We start from the raw sequence: 21,468 nt of genomic DNA on the forward strand, positions 1-21,468 counted from the left end.
AATATTGTATCCGCGGATCGCAACCTAATCAGTGCAACGAGTGCCACCCCAGCATGCCGCACTTCAGACTGCGACCAGAGACTTCAGGTGTGGAATGACAACCCTTCAGCTTCATCACTTGGGTGAGACCTTTCCTTTCATAGTATTCTCTAATTCCATTCCAGCCGTTCCACTCCCCAATAAAGTCCCCAAACCTAGATATAGTCCAGGTCCCCTAAAATAGAGCATAGGTTCACCCGTGCCCATAAACTAGGGGAAAAATATATACCTGAAAGCAGAAGTACACAAGAGCATGCAGGGAATACCCCCAACACTTCATCTGCACTATTACAGTTTTTAGGTCCATGATTGTTCAACAATTTGTTTGGCTTTGTATGTTAACTTTTTTCAGCCACCAGGTTCCGGATGCTGACCAGACTTCCCTGGACAGACGACCCCATCAATGTGTACTGGAGTGCCACTTCCTCAGAGCCCCACCCCACTAGGGAAAGAGAGAGGCAGGCTGGGAGTATGGACCGACCAGTCAACGCCCATGTTCAGCAGGGAAGCAATTACAGAAGCCAGACCTTCCACCCTCTGCAACCCACAATGACCCTGGGTCCATGCTTCCAGAGGGATAGAGAATGGGAAGGCTATCAGGGGAGGGGGTAGGATGTGGAGATCGGGTTATGGGAATTATGCGGAATTGTACCTCTCTCATTCTATGGTTTTGTTAATGTCTCCTTTCTTAAATAAAAAAATTAAAAAAAAAAATAGAAAAGAAAGAAGAAAAGAAGGAAAGGAGGGAAGGAGAAAGAAAGACACAAGTAATATTTGTCACTTGAATCTAAAGCCTAAGAGACTTAATTTTCATAAATAAAACACTAATTTTAAGAACCAGCAGACTGTAAAATGTTGAAAAAAAAAATTCCCGAGAACTACTTGAAAGGATTTAAAGCATTGCAATAATTTTGTAAAAGCAGATCATATAAACAGTACCAACCATTTGTATCATAGCTACATGCACTCTAGCTTCTTCTAGGAAAATATGTTCTGTTGGAGATTCCTCCTCCTCCTCCTCTTTATCATGGGAAACTTCAGATAACTGAGCAGTATCTAACTAAATGGAAAGAACACACAGAGTTTAAATAAGTAAAAAAGATGAGAAGTTGTCCAACATTTTACCCAACGGAAATTTTAGAATTGCTAAAATGAAGAGGTATGAGTAACTAAGGTGTTTCATGTAAGAAATGCTACTTTTATTTGCAATAAAGAAAGTAACCATTTGGAAAAGTCAGTCTGTTCCCCAAACCTGTCTATACGTGATTGTTACTTGAAGCAGACTGTGCTTTTTCCTTTTAAAAATATTTATAATTTATTAATGAAAGGAGGAGGAGGGAGGAGGAGAAGGAGGAGGAGGAGGAGGAGGAGGACGCACGGCAGAGCACCACTCTAGCACATGTAATGCTAAGGATTGAACTCTGGACTTAGGCTTGAGAGTCCAAAGCTTTATTCACTGTGCCACCTTCCACATTTTCTGTGTGTTTTTTAAATTTATTTATTTTTATATATAGTTCTTAGAAGAGAGAGTGGACTCTATTACTCACCCTGTTATAGAAGTCAGCTTGCTTACACTTCTAGTCACTCAACCAGTCAATTTGTACCAACTTCTCCTGAATTTGTTAAATAAGGAAAAAATACCAAGATCTCCCCTTTAGAGATAGAATTCAAAGAAGACTTTTCATCCAAATAGCAAAGATTAGTAATTATATCTCCCTTAGGGTTGGGTTTTTGTTGTGTGGTTTTTTGTTTCTTTGACATTTAGAGGATCCAAGTGTCTTTTCTAATAAATCAAGCAAAGAGTCAGACCCTGGGAAAGGAAGGACTATTATCTTGCCGGCTATTGACTCACTGGAACAATGTACTCCATCTTTGTTTTTTCTTCTACTATGCTCCAGTTAACATTTGTCAAAATTTTCTCTGTTTTATTTAAGGTGATCGTATTCTGTATTATCTCCTGTATGTGTTTAATGGTATTTTGCATGACCATTTGTCTTGGAAGGGAAATAGCACACAAACCTATGACAAAGAAAAGCAAGAGAAAATGGGTATGTTGCATCAAGTATTGAATTCTGGACGTGATCACCTACACAGCCTAGCCAGAACAAGGACAACCTTGTCCAAACATTTCCAGGAAATTGTCCAACTATATCCTTTTGGCTGAATAATTCAACTATATCTGACTTAATGGCTAAAGAATCTTTTGTTAAATTCCTTTCTTTATCAATATATGTCTCCTTTACTATAAAAAGGCAGAATGTTCCATTTTGCTATGATTTGGCAGGTACTGAGGCAGGGTAGAGGGGTCAGGAATGCTAGTATCTTAGTGCATATAGGATAAAACAAACATCCTTAGACCCGAAAAAATAACCTACCTAACTGTACTAGATAGGAACTTTCTACTTTCAGAGAATGGGAAAAGACTAATAACTAAAAGACATAAATTTCAATTTTAAGCACTCAATCAGTTTCTTTCAACGTATAAAAATTTAAGTATGTCTTCCACAGCTGGAGAACTGCTTATTAAGTTATGGAAACTCTGGAGCTTAGTCCACACCTAAAGAATCAGATTGTTCTGGGAATTTACGTTTTGACAAATTCTCCAATAGATTTTTAATTTTAAAAAATTAATTAATTAATTTTTTGTACCAGAGCACCGCTTAGCTCTGGCATATGATGGTGTGGGGGATTGAATTTGGGACTTTGGAGCCTCAGGCACAAAAGTCTCTTTGCATAACTGTTATGCTGTCTCTCATATATATATATATATATACATATATCTTAAAAATCACTGAACTAGTTAACTCTATTCCTGACTCACAACTTGACATCTCTGTTTCCTGGACAACAAATCCACATGTCCAAAATATTTTCATTTTCTTGAGGTATGGATTTGAAGTTTTAAATCTTCTATTTAATAAGGCAGACTCAATTATTAAATAGATTTGTTTTTTAAGTCAGAACACAGCTCATCTCTGGCTTATGGTGGTTCTGGGTATTGAACCTCAATCCTTTTGGTGCTTCAGGTAGAAAAGCCTGTTGTGTAAATTACTGTGCTATTCCCCTTGCTTTTGATTAACTGGAGAAATTAAATCAGTGAATGATCTGAGACTTCTTTCTTGGAATCCATCTCAGTAAACTGTCCTCTGTTTGTGACTGCATATGAAAAATCACAGAGTCAAGAATTACTTCCAAATATTTCTGTTTGACGTTATTGCTTTTTCTATGGCACAGTGCTCTCAGTAGTTTTTGAAATTTGGGTGATCCCAAATGATCTGGAGGCATTGTTCTCTTCATTGACTATGGTCCTGAGTTAAGATGTATTTGGTTCTGTGCTCAGGAATTAGCAGATGCCAGCCTGGGCTTTACAGTGTCCATGGCTGAGAGCTCACAAAGAGAAAGCTGATTCATGTGCCTAATTAGGTCCTAGCAACAGGGTGATGGACAACAGCCACTCTCCAGCTGCTCTGGAAATAAGAGTAAATGTGAGTCATTTAGTGGTCCCACAGATTTGGAACCAACTTCCTGTGCTTGAGGTTTTTCTGGGGGGGTAGGGTGGAGTAATCTCTTCAAATCTCTAGACCAGATGTGAGAAGTTAATTTGCAACTCTTATTCCCTCCAGTACTTTAATGAAAGCTAGAGATACATCACCTAATTTCTTGGCTGACTGAGCCATCATGTATGAATTCACTCCCATCGTGATTAATGATATCACTTGTATATACACTATAAACTAAAAACAAAACACAAATAGTTAGAATCAAAACATTCACAAGTGCTCCAAAGAGAATAATTGTCCAATTAAATGGTACCAGGGTTATGCCTTAATTCAGAACTTTTAATTCTGCCTCCTTTATTTAAAAAAAAAAAAGATTTATCTGTTAGAGAGAAGACCAGTGCATCACTCTGGCAATACATGGTGCTAGGTATAGAATTTGTAACAAGTCCTATGCTCAGCCAATACCCAAGACCCTGCCCCTCCATCTGCCCAAGTTTCTCTCTGAGAAATATGTTGGAGCAAAGGGCTGTTTTGTGAACACCACTAAAACAGAGGAAGAAATTAATTAGTTAATTAATTAAGAAATCTGAATTAATACAATTAAGGTTTTGAGTTTAGAGGAGGGTTCAGAGCCACTTCCGACAGTAGTCATTAAAATCCAGCATAAAATTTCATCTGAAAGTTTCTTTTATTAGTGAATTAATTAATTGACTTATTTATTTATTTATTTATTTGCTTATTATCAGAGCACAGCTCAGCTCTGGGTTGTGCTGGGGGTGGTGGTATAGAGTGGGTTGAACCTTGGACTCTGGAGCCTCAAGCATGAGAATTTCTTGTATAACCATTATGTTATCTCCCCTATCCTTAAAGTTCCTTTCTACTTTAAAAAGTTATGTTCAAAGCAACCAATAGCACAGCTATAAACAAGATACTGGGTACTGTACAGCAAACCCTAACAAAAGGACTTTTCAAAGTTAACCCAATTACCAAATAATGTGATGATAACATTAACTATCCATTGTCTTTTTGAACCCTAAGACAGCAGGAACCTCACATCTCCACTATAGCGCCTCTACTTCCCCCAGTCCTTGAACCTTTGGATAGGGCCCACTTTCCCGTATGCCTCTCCCAATCCATATCAAATAATATTGCATCTACCGATCGCAACCTAATCAACACAACAATTGCCACCTCAACATGCTTCAGCTCAGACTGTGTCCAGAGACTTCACGTGTGGAATGACAACCCTTCAGCTTCATTACTCGGGTGAGACCTTTCCTTTCATAGTATTCTCTAATTACATCCCAGGTGGTTCACTTTCTAACAAAGTCCCAAAACCTAGATATACACCAGTTTCTGTGAGAGAGAGCATATGTTCACACGTATCCGTAAACTACTGCAAAATATATACCTGAAAGCAGAAGTGCACTAGAGTTTGCAGTGAGTACCCCCCCTAACATTTCCTCTCTACTATTCCAAGCTTTGGGTCCATGATTGCTCAACAATTTGTTTGGCTTCGTATGTTAACTCTCTTTTCAGTCACCAGGTTCCAGATGTCATCAGGATGCCGGCCAGGCTTCCCTGGACTGAAGACCCCACCAATGTGCCCTGGAGCTCCGCTTCCCCAGAGACCCACCCTACTAGGGAAAGAGAGAGGCAGACTGGGAGTATGAGACCGATCAGTCAATGCCCATGTTCAGTGGGGAAGCAACTACAGAAGCCAGACCTTCTACCTTTTGCAACCCACAATGACCCTAGGTCCATGCTCCCAGAGGGATAGAGAATGGGAAAGCTATCAGGGGAGGGGGTGGGATATGGAGATTGGGTGGTGGGAATTGTGTGGAGTTGTACCCCTCCTACCCTATGGATTTGTCAATTTATCCTTTCTTAAATAAAAAATAAATTAAAAAAAAAGTTATGTCCAGGGAGTTGGGCGGTAGTGCAGCGGGTTAAGCGCAGGTGGCGCAAAGCACCAGGTTATTGGTGTAAGGATCCCGGTTCAAGCCCCGGCTCCCCACCTGCAGGGGAGTTGCTTCACAGGCAGTGAAGCAGGTCTCTGCAGGTGTCTCTCTTTCTCTCCTTCTCTCTGTCTTCCCCTCCTCTCTCCATTTCGCTCTGTCCTATCCAACAACGACGACATCAATAACTACAATAATAACTACAACAATAAAACAACAAGGGCAACAAAAGGGAATAAATTAAATAAATAAATAACTATTTTAAATAAAACAAATAGGAATGAATGATTCTGGGAATGTTTTCTCCTACCATTTCTGGTGACTTTATTTTTTCTTCTGCCACATTATATATATCAGGAGCCAAGAGTAAGTTGAGACTTCCTTTAATTCCAGACCAGGCCATTACAACTCCCCACCTCCAGTTAAATTCATTACTGGAATGTATCAGAATAGGGCTTACCAAAATGATTGTCACCAATCTGTGAAGGAAAACATCATCTTTAGACATTCAGTATATGTTAGTGGTATCCAGTTTTAAAACTCTGTATTAAATACTACATAAAACTTTTTTTCCCCCCCAGGGAAGAGAAGGCAAATGAGTTTATTAAGCTTTTCAAACTTTCTGGGACTAATGAAAGCTACATCTAAATTCCGCGGAGCCTGCTCAAATTTTGAAAGATAATACTTGGAAGTTCTATGCAGATATGAGGGGATTATTAACAATTTTGTGATATTTGGATTGTGGTAGAGCACTCATGCAGACAAACTTCTCATCATATTAAGAAGTCCACTTATACTCTGGAAGGCTACCAGATTCAGAAACTAAGCAGGGAGGACACAAGAATCAATTGTTAACACTGTGGTAGAGCCATAAACTTAGCCAAATTTCCCTTGAGTCATTTCCCAAGAATCATGTAGTGTCACATAAAGGACTTCAGGGTAGGGGAAGTGGCCTAGAAGTAGAGTACATGCTTTGCATGTGTGAGGTCCCAGGTTTGATCCTTTTCACCACATGTGCCAGAGTTCCTGCTCAGTATCTTTCTTCCTCACATGCTCATAAGAAAATAATAATAAAGCTTTTAAAAACATAATTCTTACCTTACTACATTCAGTGTTGCAAACAAGATGAAAATGAAAATAACAGAGTGGAATCCTAAGTAATTAGTTTCTCCACATCCAATTATTATGCCAAAAAAAGTATATATTAAATGTTGGTATACTGATGAAAATATTACTAGGAACCTAGGACAAATGGCAGGAAATCTCATTGTAAGTAATATATTTTCTAAGTAGTTATTTTTTTTTACTTAAAAGCTAGTAAATACATATATGCATATATATCCGAATTTATATCAATGCACATATATTCACATAAGTTTACTGGACTTTTAAAAAATTTATTTATTCACTTATTGGATAAAGATAGAGAGAAACTGAGGTGGGAGGGGTATATTGAGAAGGAAAGAGACCTGTAGTACTATTTCACCACTCTGAAGCTTTCCTCGGCAGGTGGGAACCAGGGGCTCAAACCTGGATCAGAAACACATGTACTTAAATGAGTGCACCACCACCTGAGCCCCATTATTAAATCCATATATGAGATCTATATGGAGCTTACAATGGAACACTTACTGAGTAATTATTAATTCAATCCTCGGTTTAAAGCTTAAGGAATCTAATTGCAGTCCGACGGTGACAACAGCAACCACTCCTGACATTCCGAAAAATTCCACTGTAAAGGAGGGAAAAGAATAAAATTAGTTCGTTACAAATTTGCAAATGAATTTACTTAATCTTGAGTAGAAAGAAGACTAGGTTGGATATTTAAATTTAAATTTCCAAAGAAATACAGTCTTCTTCAAGGGATTGATCTAACTATGGAGATTAAGGGTTGGTGAAAATTTTCTGCAAAGCTAATGAAACTTTCATTTTGGGAAGCCTCTTGATGATGCATATCATAACTACTCAGTTCAGCAAGGTCGCAGTATACGCCAGCCATAGATAACACGTGGAAGAGTGTCTAGATAATACGTGGGCGAGTGTCTGATGTATAGTACACAGGGAAATTAGAATTTATTAGAATTAATGTAATTTTCACAAGACACAAAATATTCTTTCTTGGGTTTTTTTTTTTTAAAAACCATTTTAAAATGTAAAAACCATTGTTTGGGGCTTTACAAAGTAATTAAATAGGCAGCTTTGCCCCATAGGATAGTTTGTCAAGCCCTACTGCAGGTGGAACCCATAAATATATAATTTGTAACAGTTTCTAGTCAATATCATGAGGACACTGCATGGCAGGTCACTGAGGCTGTGGGTCACGCCCGGTACTTCCTTGGAAACAGCGGGCCTTGAAGCCTGATGTTTATTTTCAGGACAGAAAGAAATTGAAAGGGAAGGGAAAGATAGAGAGGGAGAGAGAAAGAGAGACATCTGTAGCCCTGTTGTACTGCTTGTGAAGTGCCCCTCCCTAAAGATGGCAACTGGGGCTTGAATTTGGTCTTTGCACATTGTAATAGGTTTTCTTTCTTTCTTTCTTTCTTTCTTTCTTTCTTTCTTTCTTTCTTTCTTTCTTTCTTTCTTCATTCATTCATTCATTCTCTCTTTCTTCTTTCTTTCTTTTTTGTATTATCTTTATCTATTGGATAGAGACAGTCAAAAATTGAGAGGGGAGAGGGTGGTAGAGAGGGAGGGAGACAGAGAGACACCTGCAACACTGCTTCACTACTTGCAAAGCTTTTCCTCTGCAGGTGTGGGGCAGGGCTCAAACTCAGGTCCTTGCACACTGTCACATGGGCACTCAACCAGGTGCACCACCACCTGGCCTCAACTACATGTATTCTTAACCCTGCCCCTCTGATGTTCTTTTGACAGATAAATACACTCTAAAACTGTATTCTTCAGGCGCTCAGTGAATGTCTAGATGTTGTGTGTGAGAAAAATTAGCTATAAAGAATGTTTGAGGGAGTCGGGCGGTAGCGCAGCGGGTTAAGCGCACATAGTACAAAGCTGAAGGACCAGTGTAAGGATCCCGGTTCGAGCCCCGGTTCGAGCCCCGGCTCCCCAACTGCAGGGGAGTCACTTGACAGATAGTGAAGCAGGTCTGCAGGTGTCTATCTTTCTCTCCCCCTCTTTGTCTTCCCCTCCTCTCTCCATTTCTCTCTGTCCTATCTAACAACAATGACATCAATAATAACAACAATAATAACTATAACAACAATGAAAAACAACAAGGGCAACAAAAGGGAAAATAAATATTTTAAAAAAAAAGGTTTTGACTACTATAAAGCCCTACAGTCCTGGGCTGCAGAACCTTCAAACAGAACATTTTTTTAAATTTTATTTTATTGAAATTAATATTGATTTACAAAATGATAAGATAACAGGGGTATAATTCCATACCATTCACCATTCCACACCACCAGAGTTCTGTGTCCCCATTCTCTCCATTGTAAGCTATAGCAGTTCTCCCAAGGTTGCAGATATGGGTTAAGTATTATTTCTACAACTATCTGTCTATATTTGTATATATTTTCCTTTTTTTCCCCTATGACCTTGTATTTTCTTCTTTTCCAGGTCACACCTACACCTACTACTACTTCCAAATGTCCTCCCTTTTTTCCCTCTTCTGTCTCTGGATTCTAATGGAGTTGAAGTTCAGAGTCTTTTGGTCATCTCCCCTCCTATTGTTTCTCCCACACTGGGTGTATGGACCAATATTCTTTTTTGAGGTGCAGAAGATGAGAGTTCTGGCTTTTGTAACTGCTTCTCCACTGGACGTGGACATTGGCAGGTCGATCCATAACCCTAGCCCGTATCTTCCCCTAGTGGGGTAGGGCTCTGGTGAGGTGTGGTGAGGTAAAGTTCCAGGACACATTAATGAGGTCATCTGCTCAGGGAAGTCAGGATGGAATCATAATAGAATCTGCAACTTGGTGGTTCACTAAGCATCATCTCTAGTTCTATCTATTTTATCCCAAAGAACACATTATCACCTTTTTTACTGCTGAGTAGTACTCCACTTAGTATATGCCCCATAACTTTTTTATATAGTCATCTGTTGAAGGGCACTCGGCTGCTTCCATATTTTGGCAATTGTGAATAATGCAGCTATGAACTATGAACATAGGGGTACATGTATATCTTCCAATTAGTGTCATTATCTCTTTTGGATAAATGCTGAGGAATAGAATTGCTAGATCACAAGGTATTTCTATTTGTTTTAAGCAGAATATTTTATAAATGTCAGACAAAAGAGGAAGAGAATAGAATGTGTAAGACTTTGGAGTCAGCCAGTGCTCCTGGTTCTGGGGAGGTCACCTCCCCTTTCTCCTTCAGGGCCGCTGCATCTGTGGAATGTGTGTAAAGGAATAATGCCTCACAAGGTTATTAGGAGAATTAAGTTAAATGACATAGGAGTGCTTGGAACACTTTTAAAGCAACAAATTGATTGTAAACATGACCATTATGTGTTTATTGTTTTGTTAAGGAACTCTATTAATAATAATCAAGATGACTGAAGCTGAGGTGGGTGGAGGAAGAAAGTAGTTTATTTACATGCAGGCCAGGAGCTCAGATCTTCCTGATAACTCTGGCTCCAAACAAAGGGACAGTACAGGGGGTGGGGTGCAGGTTTGAGAGCAAAAAGCTTCATTACAGAAGCAGAGGCTGCAAGGTTAAGGGGTGGGACTTGGACCTGTTGCTCAGGGTCTGGTAGCCTTAATTACTGTTGTTTTTCCTGCATAGCTGTGTCTGGGAAATTTAGGCTCAGCATCAAATATACCACGGGGGAAAGGGCTACCGTTTAGGAGGGCAGAAGCTAGCCAGGGTTACAGAAGCTGCTGTCTCAGTCAAAGTTCAGTCTGACCTTCATCGTTGTTACTTGTTATCACCTGTTCACCCAGTGAAGGCCGGCCTGCACTAACCACCTGCACTCTCTCAGACTTTCTACACATTCTGAACTCTTTTATTATAGTTTCAGTCTTTCTGTCCTGTATTGAGGCCTACTTACAAATACGTCACAATCAGATTATAAGCACATATTTTATAAGCATATCCAGGGACTAAAATTTGGAAATTTAGTATCAGTTGAATTTCATTTTTTAAGGAATTTATATATTAGCAGGAGAGAGAAAGAGAAAGGGGCAGAGGGACCAGAACATCAGTCTAGCACCGTTGGTCTTGGGAATCAAACTGGGGACCTCACGTATACACGTCTGACACTTTACCTACTGTGCCACCTGCCAGACCATGTTTGTTGTTTTTATGTACTTATTTTACTACCTAGTTAGCTAATATTGGTATACTTTGTATAGGATTTTTATCATTCCTTTGATTTTTTTTTCTTTTTCTTTTTTTCTTTTCTTTTCTTACCAGAGCATTGCTTAGCTCTGGCTTATGGTGGTGTGGGGGATTGAATTCGGGACCTTGTGGCCTCAGGCCACAAGAGAGTCTGTTTGCATAACCATTATGCTATCTACCTCCTCCCTCCCTGATTTTTCTAATCACTTAAATTCAAGTTATATTTCTTTTTTTTCCTACTCATTTAGCTGAATGCAACCTAAATAAATAATAAGACAATAAAGCAGGGCATGTGAAGTCAAGAGAGCTCTCTTTAAGTCTTATTTCTATTTCCTACAATTACTATTACAGTTCCCCCCCCCCCCCCCAACCAGGGCTATTGCTGGGGCTCGGTGCCTGCACTACAAATTCACTGGTCCTAGTGGCCAATTCTCATCCCTTCCTTCTTTCCTCTTTTCCATCATATATATATATATATATATGACAGGTAGAAGTTGAGAGGGAAGGGAGGAAGGGAGGAGAGAGAGAGAGAGAGAGAGAAGAGGAGAGGAGAGGAAGGGAGGGGAGGGGAGAGGAGGGAAGGGAAGGGAAGGGAAGGGAAGGGAAGGGAAGGGAAAAGAAAGGAAAGGAAGGGAAAGGAAGGAGAGGGAAGGAAAGGGAAGAGAAGAGAAGAAAAGAGAAGAGAAAGAAAAGAAGAAAAGAGAAGGGAAGGGAAGGGAAGGGAAGGGAAGGGAAGGGAAGGGAAGGGAAGGGAAGGGAAGGGAAGGGAAGGGAAAGGAAGGGAAGGGAAGGGAAAGGAAGGAGAGGGAAGGGAAGGGAAGAGAAGAGAAGAGGTGAGAAGAAAAAAGAAGAGAAAGAAAAGAAGAAAAGAGAAGGGAAGGGAAGATGAGGCACCTGTAGCATTGCATCATGTGAAATTTCCTCCTTTAGGTGGGGACCAGGGACTTGATCCTAGGTCCTTGCATATGGTAATGTGTACTCCACTGGGTGTGCTGCCACCCAGTTCCACTGTTGGCTTTTAAAAGTCATTACAGTCCTTTCCAGTAACAGTCATGACTTAAGGACAGGTAAGATAGCTCACCTGGATAGTATGCCTAATTTTCCATGTGCATAACCCAGGTTCAAGCCTGGCCCCCACCACAGTAAGGGGAAGCTCTGGTGCTGTGGCATCTTTCCCTCTCTCCCTCTTCTCTCTCATTCTTTTTAAAAATTATTTCTATATTACAGGCAGAGAGAAACTGACATAGAAGGGTAAGATATAGAGGGAGAGAGAAAGAGAGACACCTATAACACTGCTTCACCACTCATAAAGCTTCCCCCCTGCAGATGGAGACCAGGGATTTGAACCTGGGTCCCTTGCACATGTTAACATGTGCACACACAATTGAGTACATTACCACTTGGCCCCTTTCTAAAAAAATAAACAAAGTAAGTCACCTTAGAGTGATGAAGTCCCAGTAGTGATTTAAAAAAAGAAAAGGTTAGATAACATCTGTTGTGAAGAAAACTGTTAATTTTAATTAAAATTATAACACCCACCCCAGGTTTGAGCCTGGTTCCTACTGCACTGAAGGAAGCTTCAGTGCTGTGGTTTCTTTCATTCTCTCTCTCTAAAAAATCCGATAGTACTGTATTTGTCACAATGCCAATATTATAAGACTATATATATATATATATATATATATATATAATATGACTACATACATGAATATAGATGTGTATATGCACATATTTCTAAAAGGTTGAGGACATATACTAAAATCAGTCAATATCACAGAAAAATAAAGATGTATATAACTTATGCTACAGACAATTTCTTCTCTTTCTTCCTCTTTCTCTTTTTCTTTCTTTCTGCTTCCTTACCAGTGTAGAAAATCAGGTATACCATTGAGAAACAGAGAACCACAGCAGTCAGTGTGTTGCTGAAAAGATCACTCATTATGAACTGAATGAATTTTGCACACCAATATCCACAAAAGGTGCTTCCCAAAGCGCTCAAACAGAGAGCCACGATAATGTGCAACTCTAGGGAAAGAAAACACAAGAGAAGAGAAATGTGAATTCTGACTTTTACTTCTCTCACTGATGACATCTAGATCTCTACACTGTGGCTTGCTCTGAGACTTCTGAGTAGGGACCATATTCTTTGATGCATGTGAGTTTCCCAAGAAGGTGTGACTGTGAAAAGATGTTAAGAGTACATGTCCTCAGTCAGTAGCTGGGGGTTACTTATCCTGGAAGAGAAGACACCAACGTTCTCCAGAACCTTGAGCAGAAGGAGTATGTGTGAAAAGTCTGGGGAAAAGACAAGAGAGAGACTCTCCAACTCAAAGACACCCACTTCAAAGTTTTGTACACTGTGAGGGGTCAAGCAGCTCTATGCAGAGGCCCCACTGACCTGCAATACATTTGTGACTCCTGCCTACAAGCCTAGGGTGACTGGGAAGGGAAAGGAGAAATACTCATAATCCCCTTGGATTATGAGTCTGTGAGAAGGTGTCAAGCTATGCCTTGAGCATACCATCCCAAATGTCCAGAGGGCCCCCAGTGAGAAGCCTGTAACCCCTCTATATCATCCACATTTCCTTCTTTGAACATTTTTCTCCAACCACAGGCACATGTTAGGAGAACACCTTTCCCCTCTTCAGGCTGTGATTTCCAACTCTTTCATCTTCTCTAGTTTCACACATGCAAATATAAGCAAGACAGTATGCTTTCCAGTCCAGTGAATTTTAACCACAAATTCTACTTTCACTTCTAGGTTTGCCTTTCCAGTTCTGCTTGAACAGACTTTCATCCTCAGACACAAAACCAGGACCAACTCAATTCATAACTAATTTCAATTAGTTGAGCTCCAAATGGATCCAGGAATAAAGTAAAACTGAGTCAGATGAGGTGTGTGTGTGTGTGTGTGTGTTCACATATATGGGCAGATGAAATGCATAGCTTTTTCAACATTCTTTCCTCATTCATGTCCAAGAAAACATACAAATGGTAATTCTCTTTTCCTTACTTGATAAACTTCTCCCCTCTGACACACCCACAGAGCACTGCTTAGCTCTGACTTTTGATGATACAGGGCATTGAACCTTAGATCTTTGGTGCCTCAGGCAAGAAAGACTTTTGCATAACTATTATTCAACCACCCCTTCCCAATGGATATACTCTCTTAACAGGTACCAGCAAAAGGTAGAGATGGCAGTGAAGTTCTCTTGAATGTATTTTAACTTCAGAACACATTGGAATATACCACAACAATAATTTTGGAAAGCATACAGACAATGAAATAATGTTCCTACCCTTAATCATGAAAAAACTAGTTAGATTGCTCCGGAAATTTCCAAAAAAAATGGATGTGAAGCTAAAGATGATCATTGATTCTCCTCTGATGATATCAGTATGCATTTTGGAAATACCTAGAAAAAGAAATGCAAAGTAAAAATCATATGGTTAATGAAAAATGACACTTTTACACAGGAATATGCTATATAAAAAGAAGGCTGTCATGACTGGGATGGATCTGCGATTCAATTACAATCACTTTTTTTCCCCCCTCTGCTGCACCTTTTACATCTCCAAAGACACTAGAACATAATCATGGTAATCTTTGACATGTCATGGGCTCAAACATGCTTGAGCTTCAGAATGGATAAAACAGTCTGATTCCAAAAGAACTGCATTTTAGAAATGTAAAATATACCATTTTATAAGTAAGTATAAAAGAACTGAAAATATATGTGGACATAAAAACTTACAGCATTATTTATGGCAGTATTACGAATAATAGTAAAAAAAAAAAAGTGGAAATGACCACAATCTATTGGTTGTTGAATGGGTAAAAGTGGTTAATCCCTACAGTGAAATATGATCCATTCACAGACAGGGATGAAGTCCTGACTGATAGGCATTACAACACTGATGCATCTGGTAAGCGTTATGCCACATGAAAGAAGCATCAGTGTTGAAATGCATTCATGTATTCTTTATGGCTTAGTGTGTAATGAAGTCATACTCATTAATTCACTGTAAAATTTGGAAAAGAACAAAAACCATCTGTAATTCCACAACCCAGATACTACCACTTACTGTTGAAGTATTTTTCTATGTGTGGATATCTTTTTCACTCAACTAAATTAAATTTCATTCCAAGACTTTATGTTTTATTCTTCTATAAGCTCCTATAGCAGATATACCTTAAAATAAAAATTATAAGCCTTGTGTGCTCTTTAAATGTAATGAATACACAAGTTCCTTTTAACTTATACGGGAACATTCACTAACGTTTCCAGTGTATAAAGGCACCGCATCAAAGAAGCATGATTCAGACTATATAAGTATGGTTTTATTATTTAGGCATTTGGTAAAAATATTGTTCTTTAAAAATTAGTATATTTTGCCAATTAGACACAAAGCACTTTTGGAGAGAGGGCCATTCAATCACAGAGAGGGTTACACATGATGTATAAATACAAGTGATCCCACCATAAAAATGAGTCAAACTCAAAATGGATAAAACTGGAAATGATCATACAATATGAAATAAGTATAGAGATTAAAAAAAAATATATATATAGGGTAGTTTCTCTCTTATGTGGCATATAGACCACTAGAGCAAACTAACTTTCAAAAATAATAGTAACCAAACGGACTCTTGTGTCTAAGTTAGGTACTTAAAGAATTCACAATGGAAATTAACTGTTGTTTCAATATTCTTTTTTTTTTTTATAATAAATAAAATTTTAACAATATGAAGAAAGAAAAACTTACAGTGAGTAAGAAACCTGGCAGATAAACTTTGTGTTAGCACTAAACTGCTGTGTAAACAGCTTGCAGGAACCAGGACCCCATTTCCATGGTGACTGTAGACTAGGGACCTCTCTTAGATCCTGGAGGTCAATCAGACCTTTGCCTTTGGTCATCTCATTTTTTTTTTAAATTTTTTATTTAAGAAAGGATTAGTGAACAAAAGCATAAGGTAGGAGGGGTACAACTCCACACAATTCCCAACACCCAATCCCCATAACCCACCCCCTCCCATGGTAGCTTTCCCATTCTCTATCCCTCTGGGAGCTTGTTTCAATATTCTCTCAAGCTCTGAGTTGAAGCACAGTGGCTGTTGAAACCTCTTTTGTTCTTTTTTTTCCCTGTAGGCTATGGGAACCTGAAGGCTTTTTTTTTTTTTTTTAACTATAATTAGGCTTCTTAGCTTAATCATTCATTTCTGACCAAGACATAAATCAGGGTGAGGGAGAGATAACACAGTGGTCATGCACAGAGATTCCCATGCCCAAGGATACAAAGCACTGGGCTCAATTCAGCTGCTCTTCCAGCAGCCAAAGCCAGGCTGAAAATTGTTGGCCCTGTGAGTTTCCAAAAAAGTCCCATTTATACTCGGTGGGTTCTGTGTCAGTTATTCACTATGTATCCCCAATTCATCAGGAGAACCATGTGGAAAGGTTCTCACTATACAGCCCCACCTCTCGCCCACTAGAGTATAGATCTTCTCCTGAGTTTCCAGGCCAGTCCTTTGCCCCTCAATGTCAGCACGGGGCCTCCCGGGCTGCTACTCCAACCTCTGAGGGGCAGTATCCATGGAGACTCATTTGATGAGTCTTAGACAAATTCTCTTCTCCCCTCAGCAGCCTTTTTGTTAGTAAAACAGACTGGAGGTGGTGCCTCAGCTGGTAAACTGCCAGACAGTTTCCAGCTGCTCCATAGTAGATAAGGGCTTTTGCCCCAGGAATCCTTAGGCTCCTCCTTTCTTTCAACAAGCCATATGTGTTTGCACTCACTGGTGATTTGGTGGGTTCCCAAAGTCGTTCTAGTCCTGTCTTGTTGCAGTCCCAGGTGGTTTCCTTAGATGTTCCTAGTTCCAAACTGTCTCTTAAAGTATGCAAAAATTATGGTGGCTACCAGAGAAAAACTGAAGCACAGGAACTTTGGTAGTGGGATATATATGTATATATATGAAACTATATTCTGAAATTCTATAACTGTGTAAATCAGTGGTAAATAAATAAAAAGACTTTGATATGATGAAATTGAGTGAAAAACTAAATTAGAAAGTATTTATAAACTACCAGATGGTTTCACTCATATATGGAATCTGGAGAACTAATGCTCATGAATTTACAAAACAAATAAATAAGCAAACAGAAGTAAGTAAACTGGTTCTAAGACTTGTGAGAACTACAGTGGTTATCTTTGGGAGGTAGAGAGTGGGAACAAAGAACTTTAGGGGTGGATGTAATGTGCAACTATCCACTGTAACCTTATAATCTTGTAATCTACTATTAATCAAATAAAAATTGAAAAAAAACATTTATAGGCCTCAGGATAAAAGTTTTCTTAGTACTTATAGGAAATGAAAATTACTGTCTGTTAAAATTTACTGGTCTAAAAGCAAGGGCACACTTGTAATTTTTTAACAGGATTAGAAAGCAATAAATGCTTTACTAATATAATTAGATGAGAATCAAATCCTACTGGGATAAATGCTCTATGATACGCTTCTAAAAATGTAAATGGATGTATAGTTAATAATTTTCTGTTTATTTTTTTTGCAGTTGTTTTAACAGAATGTGAAAACAGGGATATTTCAGAGTGATATCAGATATTTCAAATAAGATGAAACATAGTACAGGACCCATATACTGTCTGGGGAATAAGCTTTATTGGATAACATATTTGCCAGAATGTACTCTTACCCATTTCTTATATTTCCTTATATATATATTTTTAATAAATAAGAGCAGTATGAGAGGTGGAGGGGGGAGTAAGAGATACCTAGAGCTCTGTTTCATTTCTCATGAAGCTTCCCCCTTGCAGGTACAGACATGGGGCTTGAACCAAGGTTCTTGCACATAGGAACATGCACTTTACCCAGTATACCACTGCCCAGTGGCCTCATTCCTTTTAAATAAACCACAACCCTCAGCTATTCCAAAATAGAGGGCGCTCTAATAAGAGATAGCAAGACCTTAGAAGCTTTTCACTAAGGGTGGAGCAGAATCTCTACTTTGACAGGTTGATCCATACTTCCAGCCTGTTTCTATCTTTTTCTAGTGGGGCAGGACTCTGGAGAGGTGGGGTTCCAGGACACATTGGTGAGGTCGTTTGTCCAGGGAAGTCATATTGGTGTCATGGTAACATCTGCAACTTGGTGGCTGAAAAGCATTATGATATAAAGCAGAACAAATTGATAATCAGGAGCCTAAAGGTTAAGAATATAGCAGATGCAATATGGGGGTCTTGATTTTGGAAAAGTTAGGAAGTTTATTTTAGGTATATTTTAAGGGGCCCATGACTTTACTAATTTTTGCCTGAGCCTGACAGTTAGCATGCAGGTGGGCTAGAGGTATTGTCTGGGGAGAGGGTGTCATAGTTGGAAAAAGGAATAGAAAGCTGGATCAGGAAAGAGAGTAGCTCCCAAATATGGGAAGAGTATATAAATATCATTAACCATAAACCCCATCGATCTGATTTGGGGTCCATATTCAGCACAGGAGCCTGTGTAACCTCTGCATCCCTGCAGGTTTGAGCTAGCATTCCGTGGTCATAGCTAGGAACATTCTAGGCTGCACTCATTTCAGGACACGATTTCCTCAAGTGGCAGAATATGTTCACCCAGTCTCCCTTCAGAGAGTGAGGTAGTCACTACCATTGTTGTTCCACATTGAGGGCAAGGTCCTGTAGAGGCCCACAAGAGGGTCCACTGTGTTGTTCCTGATGGAGATGACCAGTGACGGTGGAGAGAGGGATCTGATAGAGGTCTTTCTGGACCCCATAATGATCCTGGGTCCATGCTCCCAGAGAGATAAAGAGTAGGAAAGCTTCCAATGAAGGTGATAGGATATGGAACTTTGGTGGTGGGAATTGTGTGGAACTGTATTTTTCTTGTCCTATGGTCTTGTTGATCATATTTAAATCAATAATATATATATATATATATATATATAAAGTCTCTATTTTGTAGCTTAGGACTCATTTACTCAATAGAATGGAATAAAATGCAAATTTTTGCTCAAAGAGATAGGATAAGAACACAGAATTTGCATACCAGAGGCCCCAGCTTTGAAACCCAGTACCACAAATATCAGAACTATGTGGTGCTCTGACCTCTCCTCTCTCCTCCTGGTGGGTTGTGGTAACACATTGAAAAGGTGTAAAAATTCTTTGAGATTATGATTGGTACAATTTAGACCAGATCTTGGGTTGCCTTTTGTGTCCTGGTCAATCAATGCTCCATTTCCAAGAAAAACAGCACAATAGCTATCCTAACTAGATGTACAACTTGTGCAAGAAAAAATGTAACCAAATGAAAGTGATTTGTCTTAAAACTTTCAATCTGACATACCTATATTTTTCATGAAATTCACAGAATTAATGGGATCTATGACGACCAGGGTCAAGCTAAAGAGCAGGGAATACTGCAGATTCCAAGAATATTTGTTAAATTTCAGAACCACAAATCCAGTAATGATGAGTGCTGTAACAAAGCTGATAAATCCCATTAACAAGACCTGTGAAAATGAGTCATAGCACAATATTAGACTTGCAATCGAAAGAGAATATGGTTGAACTTACTTACGTCCTAAGAATCAGATCTTGGTTACAAATGTTTTATGTTCTTACTTTGGAGATGTATTTCAGATTATCTGCTACAAAGAAACCTCCCCTGCTATGGTAGAAAATATCTCACTAGTGCCTTGCCATATCCTTGGTCTAGACTTTGAACTTCAGAGCACATAGGAGTGCCATGAAACTAAGGGAAAATTCTAGTAATGTGGTGGCTCTCTGTTTCTGTCTCTATCTGAAATTTAGAAGTGAAAAAGTCTTGAGAGCAATGGAGCACCCTAGTGCCGGAAAAAGAAAAAAGAATGAAAACATCTCTTCTGGAACAGATATGTATTATAATTACAAGACTAATTCACCAATCTCTCTTGGTATTATTCTAGTTTAATAGTTTGATATTATTCTAATTAATGAACTTATTCTAGTTTACTAGTTCAAAATATTCTTACTATGAAACGTGAATTTCTCCTGCATCTACATAAAAAATTTGCCAAATTTCTCAGTATTGATCTGGAAAGCTCCAGGCAAAAACGGGGGTTGGGGAAGGGTAATAGAAGGGTACATGACAGTGGATTAGCCCCTTATTTTTTAAAATTTATTTTTATTATCTTTATTTATTGGATAGAGACAACCAGGGAAGGGAGAGATAGAGAGGAAGAGAGACAGACAACTGCAGCACTGCTTCATCACTCGTGAATCTTTCCCCCTGCAGGTGGGGACCAGGGACTTGAACCTGCCTGGGTCCTTGCACATTGTAACATGTGCACTCAACCAGGTGCACCTGGCCCCAGATTAGCCCCCTTATTAAAAGCATTCTAGAAACCTTACTTAGCAAACTGTTTTCTACATTTTGTTGGTCAAATTGTTTTCTGTAATGTCAAGGATGCAGGAAAATGTACTACTTTCATGCTGTTCTCATGACCATACCAGGCAAAAAAAAAAAAAAATTAAAAATTAAAAAATATATATATATGGAATTTTCATGAAAGGGAGAGAGAAAATATATCAAACAGGTAGCGTGTCTGCCTCAAAAATTAAAATAAAATATACAACTTTTAGATAAGAAGGACGAACTAAAAGGAAAAAGAAAGAAATTAGCTTCCTTGTTTAAGAAGGGAATAAAGAATGAGAAAAGTCAAAAGCAAAGCAAAATATTGATAAAACCCAAAATCACATTTAAGAAATACAGATCTTTGGTGGTGGGTTAATTGTGGTAACACATGGAAAAGGAGTAAACTTGTATTTCTAATACAATTCTAGTCTTGTAAACCAGGGTAACCTTATAAACAAAATTATCATCAAAAACAACAGACAGAATTACAAGGGAGAAATTGATAAATTCATAGTCAAAATAGAAGCTTGATACGTGTATGTGTGTGTGTGTGTGTAGAGGAAGGGGCACTGAAAAGCAATATAAACTACCGAACAAATTCCTACCCATGAATCCAACAATTAGAGAGTATATATTCTTTTTTTTTTTGCCTCCAGTGTTATCACTGGGGTCCCCACCTGTAAGGGGAAAGCTTTGCAAGTGGTGAAGCAGGGCTGCAGTTGTCTCCCTGTCTCTCCCCTTTCTATCTCCCCCTTTTCCATTTCTGTCTCTATCTAATAAATAAAGGTAATAAAAAAATCTGGACATCAATCAGAAGATAGATGCCTAAGTCAAGACATCAGAACAAATATTCACATGTGTGCATAGGCTAGGATTCAAATCCCTGGTCCCCACCTGACATGGGGAAGCTTCACAAGTAGTGAAGCACTGCGGCAGATGTTTCTCAGTCTCTCCCTTTCTTCTCAACTTTTCTGTTTCTATCAGCAAAAGAAAGAAAAGAAAAAAAAAAAAGGAAAAACTGGCCCCCCAGGAGCAATGGATTTGTCTTACTGGCACCTAGTCCCAGCAATAACCCAGAAGAACAAAATAAATGTAAAATTTTCTTGATAGGAAAAGTAGTCTGACAATCATAGTTAAGAAAATAGGTAAGTGGCACAAATGCAACACAATGTGAGACCTGAAGATGTGAAATCCACAGATATAACTAAGAGAAAGTCAGATGTGAGATATGAATCCAGGTTCTGATTTTTGTCAGTTTGTGGCC

The 21,468-nt window shown here is 38.9% G+C and overlaps 1 protein-coding gene across 4 annotated transcripts in view; it reads right to left on the bottom strand.

Annotated features, from left to right (window-relative positions):
* Positions 1–21,468, bottom strand: part of SLC9C2 (solute carrier family 9 member C2 (putative)) — a 70,884-nt gene that overhangs the window by 40,066 nt on the left and 9,350 nt on the right. For 3 of the 4 annotated variants that reach the window (XM_060197888.1, XM_060197887.1, XM_060197886.1), the window contains exons 5-13: positions 19,155–19,320; positions 14,098–14,214; positions 12,662–12,823; positions 7,130–7,229; positions 6,596–6,739; positions 5,808–5,976; positions 3,692–3,773; positions 1,892–2,058; positions 983–1,099 (exon numbers count right to left, since the gene is read on the bottom strand). In XM_060197888.1, the coding sequence (XP_060053871.1) occupies positions 983–1,099; positions 1,892–2,058; positions 3,692–3,773; positions 5,808–5,976; positions 6,596–6,739; positions 7,130–7,229; positions 12,662–12,823; positions 14,098–14,214; positions 19,155–19,320 (1,224 nt within the window). The remainder of the gene's footprint in view (positions 1–982; positions 1,100–1,891; positions 2,059–3,691; positions 3,774–5,807; positions 5,977–6,595; positions 6,740–7,129; positions 7,230–12,661; positions 12,824–14,097; positions 14,215–19,154; positions 19,321–21,468) is intronic. The other variant, XM_060197889.1, reaches the window with a different exon arrangement.

This window comes from Erinaceus europaeus, chromosome 9 (assembly GCF_950295315.1).
Source record: "Erinaceus europaeus chromosome 9, mEriEur2.1, whole genome shotgun sequence".
NCBI lineage: Eukaryota > Metazoa > Chordata > Mammalia > Eulipotyphla > Erinaceidae > Erinaceus > Erinaceus europaeus.